The 6,030-nt window shown below is 44.1% G+C and overlaps 1 protein-coding gene across 1 annotated transcript; it reads left to right on the forward strand.

Moving 5' to 3' along the window:
- The first annotated feature begins 2,155 nt into the window (after nt 1–2,155).
- LOC139433851 (lactose-binding lectin l-2-like) lies at nt 2,156–2,742 on the forward strand. The gene has a single exon (XM_071203284.1). It carries the CDS (start codon nt 2,187–2,189, stop codon nt 2,664–2,666), a length of 480 nt encoding a protein of 159 aa, XP_071059385.1. The 5' UTR covers nt 2,156–2,186; the 3' UTR covers nt 2,667–2,742.
- Nucleotides 2,743–6,030: the final 3,288 nt, after the last annotated feature.

Raw genomic sequence — 6,030 nt, forward strand, 5'->3', positions numbered from 1 at the left:
TGACTGGGGGATCCCAAGGCGCTCCCAGGCCAGCGAAGAGATATAATCCCTCCACCTGGTCCTAGGTCTACCCCTTGGTCTCTTCCCAGCTGGACGTGCCTGGAACACCTCCCTAGGGAGGCGCCCAGGTGGCATCCTAACTAGGTGCCCGAACCACCTCAACTGGCTTCTTTCGACGCGAAGGAGGAGCGGCTCAACTCCGAGTCCCTCCCTGATGACCGAACTTCTCACCTTATCTCTAAGGGAGACACCAGCCACCCGGCGGAGGAAACCCATCTCGGCCGCTTGTATCCGCGATCTCGTTCTTTCGGTCATGACCCATCCTTCATGACCATAGGTGAGGGTAGGAACGAAAATGGCCCGGTAGACAGAGAGCTTTGCCTTCCGGCTCAGCTCCCTTTTCGTCACAACGGTGCGGTAAAGCGACTGCAATACCGCTCCCGCTGCTCCGATTCTCCGGCCCATCTCACGCTCCATTGATCCCTCACTCGAGAACAAGACCCCGAGATACTTGAACTCCTTCACTTGGGGTAAGGACTCATTCCCTACTTGGAGTGGACAGTCCATCGGTTTCCTGCTGAGAACCATGGCCTCAGATTTGGAGGTGCTGATCCTCATCCCAGCCGCTTCACACTCGGTTGCGAACCGATCCAGTGAGTGCTGAAGCCATCAGAACCACATCATCTGCAAAAAGCAGTGGTGCAATCCTTAGTCCACCGAACTGCAGACCCCCCCCCCACGACTACGCCTCGAAATCCGATCCATGTATATTACAAACAGGATTGGTGACAAAGCGCAGCCCTGGCGGAGGCCAACCCTCACCGGAAATGGGTCCGACTTACTGCCGAGGACCCGGACACAGCTCTCGCTTTGGGAGTACAGAGATTGGATGGCCCTGAGTAGAGACCCCCTCACCCCATACTCCCGCAGCCTTGGAGTAAACTTTCCCGGGGAGGCTGAGTAGTGTGATGCCTCTGTAATTGGCACACACCCTCTGATCCCCCTTTTTGAAAAGGGGGACCACCACCCCGGTCTGCCACTCCTTCGGTACCGTTTCCGACTTCCACGCAACGTTGATGAGACGTGTCAACCATGACAGTCCCTCAACACCCAGAGCCTTCAGCATTTCCGGGCGGATCTCATCCACCCCCGGGGCTTTGCCACTGTGGAGTTGTTTGACGACCTCAGTGACCTCCCCCCGGGAGATTGGCGTTGATCCCCCGTCATACTCCAGCTCTGCCTCTAACATAGAGGGCGGAGTTGTCGGGTTCAGGAGTTCCTCAAAGGTTCCTCAAACGTTTTGTTCATGAGTTTTTAATCCATGAAATCCGAATCTCCCAATATCGTTCCAACTTTACTGAACTAAGCCAGAAGACCGTCTCATTTCATAGACGCTCGGTTTGCTGTTCCTTCACTTTATTTTTATATTTATATACATTTATTTTGGATGAAACCTTAGCGTGAGGAATGGCATGTGTGACGTGAGTGCGTGAGATATGGGTTAATTGCGTGACTCTCACGCTCAATGCGTGAGTGTTGGCAGCCCTGATTAAAACGAAATAGCGCTGAAAGAACTACAGCCGATGGTGCTGCTGGCGACCCTGCACCTCCAGCAGCACGCCTTAATGTCACAAGCTTGACCTCGGCAAACCCCGGTTCTGCTCAGCTCTATGGATTAAACACAAAAACAGATGTTATAAATAATAATAATAAAAGCTATAATAAAGTTAACAAACGTCCATTGCCAGTATCCCGGGTTGCTTTGCTGGTTATGAGCACTTCTACACTCGATAAAAAAAAAAAACGATTAAAACGTTTACTGAAACACCATATTAAAACACATAACGTATCTTGCCCTCGCCCTAATACAATCCAAACTTAACTGAGACACTTCCATAGGTTAATTTAAAAGACCATAAAACCACCTTAAAACCGCGAGTCCTACCTTGAGGGAGATAACGGTGAGCATCCAGCCAAGAGAAAGGTTATCTGAAACTGCCGGCAAAACTTTTATAATTTGCATTTTACCGATCACCGGTCATGTGATCACGTCACGTGACAATGACGTCACATTCCCACACATATATAAAGAAGCAGCCTGTCACTTGAAGCTTCACAATCGCCATCAACGGTTCAGTGCAACTTCAACAGACGGAGACGGAGACGGAGACATCATCATCATCATCATGCTGGTTTTCCTCTTCCTGTTGGGCCTGGCTCTGGGTGCTGTGTCTTCTTCAGATGACCCTGAAATGGTGCTTGAGCGTAGCAGCTGTCCCTCATTCTGGTTCTCCTTCAACGGCCGCTGCTACAAGTACATCGCCACAAAGATGACCTGGGCTGATGCAGAGCTCCACTGTCTGTCCCAGGGAGGCAACCTAGTGTCTATCCACAGTAAACGAGAAGAGGATTTTGTCAAACTCCTGATCAAAAACTTTGACCTTGCTCAGGGACCAACATGGATCGGACTCAGTGACATCCACAAAGAAGGAAGTTGGATGTGGTCTGATGGGTGTGTAGCCAAGTTTTTCTTTTGGAATAAAGGAGAACCAAACAACCTAAGAGGTGAAGACTGTGTACACAACAACTGGTCAGGGATGTGGAATGATAAGAGGTGTTCAACAACTCTTCCCTCAGTTTGTGCATCTCGCACAACTTGTCCTTAGCAACTGAGATGTTACGTGTTCACCTGTTTTGTTAACATGCCTTTGACAACAATAAAGACACAGATGTACACTTGTATATGTGTGTGAACTGAACTCCTTTTTTATAACCTTTATTTTCATGAAAGTTACATATTCACACCGGTCGCTCCAGGGGTTAATCAAAGGAAATATGTCTACACCTTTTAAAAAAATATCGTATATAATATTGATGTACTATTACATTTTTGCCGTTGCTTATTATTTCTGGTATTATACTTATTTGTTTTAACCACACACAGTTGTATATCATTCAATTATCACATGTGGTCAGTAGTTACGGCACCAGGGGCCTATACTGCGAACCTGGTTCAACCTAACCTGGATATGTTTGAGTTAGCCGGTTGGCTTAATCCAAAACATACGCGCTCTCGCTAAACTGTACTACGACGCTGGTTATCAAGTGGATCGCTCAAGCCAGCCGTGTCCTATCTAGTTAGGTGCGCGTTCACATGAAAGGGGTGGTATTTGGAGCATTCGACCAATCACAAACATGGAGAAGTGTATACTGACAGCGCAGCGTCATACTTCCTGAATGAAAAGTGAACTTTAATACTAGTCAAAATTGAAGAAGTTAAACTTTAAACATCCATGACTTAAACACTTTATCCAGGATCAAAGCCACAGAGCTGCACCTGCAAGGTGAATACAGCTGGTAAAAGAAAAAGTGTTTGAATGCGTACATTAACAGGTTTATGATATCACTGCCCCGTCTAAAACACGATCTGACTTCAATTACATTTGTCTCGAGTGTTTCGTCAACTTATGTGTTGCTTAAAAGACACTGTGAGTGCTGCACGGCCAGATACGGCTCAGCTGACTCAGATAAGGAGATATATGATACATTATGAAGTGATATGCCGCGAACTGTACTTAATGTATTCTGATCCGGTTACTTATGTTGTGGCCGATATTTAAGTAAGCTTTCTTAACGCTAATGTTATAATAGTCAGATTGCTCTGAAGATGGAGGTGATATTCTATTAATGTTCACGTTCACACAGTCGGTGATTTTTGCCGGCCGTCTTTCCTGCGACGGCAGTTTTTCTGTATTTCCTTTCTCCTGTAATATGACTTGATCGCTTTAAACTCCGCACACTGAGCTCTGATTGGTCAGCAGGCGGTGCTTTCACTGAGTTGAGCTCTTAGCCTGCAACCTAACCTGGTCCCGACCAGGTTAGCTGCTTAGCATATATTACCATGGAGATCTAGCCTGCTAAAAAGAGAACCAGCTTCGGATGACCGGAAAGCCGGAGTTTTCCCTGAATTTAGCCGGCTAAGCGAAAATCCTGCTTCGCAGTATACCCCCCTGGTGTGTGGATGACGAACGGGCTGAACCTGCTCTTTTCTGTTGACCGTATAGCCCTGCTTTGGTTATTGTTTGTGTTATTTTGTTCAATTACCTTTTGCACAGATTTTTATTTAGGAATGCTTCAAAGTGATCAGTCTTGGCCTCTTGGCGACATGATTCATTGGGAAAAGTACCATCACTAATGTTCTGGTTATGGGAACAACAGGTGTTTAATGGACAGGGACACTACTTATCATGTTTCTCTTTCACATGGCGTGAAACTCAAAAAGTGGCAGCATGGTGAGTTGTTACAGACATGTTTATCATCACCTGCGTCTCAGATTAATGATTGGTTTTTGTTGGGAAACAAAAACAAAATATATACACTTGTATATATTGACAATTTAAATACAAAAAATCAAACTTCATGGGTTTTTCCTTTGTTTTATTTGAAGAGGTACTGGAAAATAACTGGTTGAAACAAAAGTGCCCACTCTTAGCCTGACCTAGAAATTTGCGTAGAAACCCGTTGCCTCAAACCACTTACGTTTTTACACAAGCAAGAAACTTAACAATTTAAGTTGTATACACGTAGAACTAAAGTAGACTTAGTTTACATTTGTAGTCTTATCTCAAATTCATTAGTTCACATAAATGATGTCTTGGTTGTATGAAATAACTTGTTTAAGTTAAATATAATTAACATTATTTATCACTGTTTAATATCATGTGTTAATATAACATATCTTTTAATCAAATTAATTGTTTTTTTGATTTGGGGATTGTATTTATACATTGTTTCAACAGAATTGTATGGAAGGGAAAACATGAAACAATACCTTTTAAATATTCCAATGTTTTTATTGACAAAAATAACCTCGTCAACCAGAAGACAAGTAAAGACAGGAACTAAAACCCACAACATTTAACAACCTGACAGTGAAAGGTCAGCGAACAGTGCTGAACATTATGATGGCACTGGTAGCAGCTGAACAGCAGTACAAGTGTCAGTGCATTTCTTTACATTGTAAGCTGGTTCTTCAATGTTTTCAACCTTGGCTTTAGTTCATCTTGGCCCAACGTGAGAAGAACCTTTTGGATGAACTGGAATGTGAGCATCATAGGCTTGGGGCAGTTGAGATGCAGTGCGTATGTAAGACCAAACAGAATGAACATCGCTTTTGGCAGGTCTTGGATGTTGGCGATCACAGCTTGTCCCTCAAGGATGATCTTCAGCGAGTTGAAGATGAGGGACCAGCACCTTCATGCTCAACCAGGAGGATCCCAATTTCAAGGTCGCGGAACGAGTCCTCATCATCAGTGTCCTGAAACGACAGCAACATAAAAGCACAATCAGGACATGTTTCATTAAATAACCATAAATAATGCAATATAGTCATAAGAGAGTCAGACACATGAGGGAAGGTGTGAGTTGGTTCTGCTGGAATAGAGCACAAACAGATCACTCAAAGAGGTTGGAAAGAGCTGTTGCTATAGTGTTGACGGAGAAATCATATTTTCGTTGTCATCGCAATATGAACACGCGTGATAAAAAAAATAGCAATAAACAATTCATGAGAAATTATTTAATTTAGGGATGGTATGGAAACCCAATATTAAACGTAACCCACATTTGGTATTTTAGTCTACTTTTTGTCAATGAAAACTGTTGAGTCTTTTTTAGTCATCAGATTATATAGAACATTTCAGTCAAACTAGTCTAGCCAAAACCAATAATTTGGTATTCGGTTAACACGACCACTGCTCCCAAGCCCTGTTGTTGCCATTTTATTTTCTGTTAAATAAGGTTAGTTAGACCATGAGTTAGACCCGAGTCTTCCTGACAGTTCACAGAGTGCCGCTGGCCCGGTGTAATTCAAGTGTACCGCCGTGCGCAGCACAGACATACAGCTGCTGTCCAGCCGCACCACCGGAAATGGAACTGCTGGGAGAAAAACTGACTATCAGAGATGTCACGTTATCTTTGATAATATTTAGTCTCCTCCTTTTTCGTCAACGAAAGTAAAGAGAGATTTTG

The sequence above is a fragment of the Pseudochaenichthys georgianus genome, chromosome 5 (assembly GCF_902827115.2).
Source record: "Pseudochaenichthys georgianus chromosome 5, fPseGeo1.2, whole genome shotgun sequence".
Lineage (NCBI taxonomy): Eukaryota > Metazoa > Chordata > Actinopteri > Perciformes > Channichthyidae > Pseudochaenichthys > Pseudochaenichthys georgianus.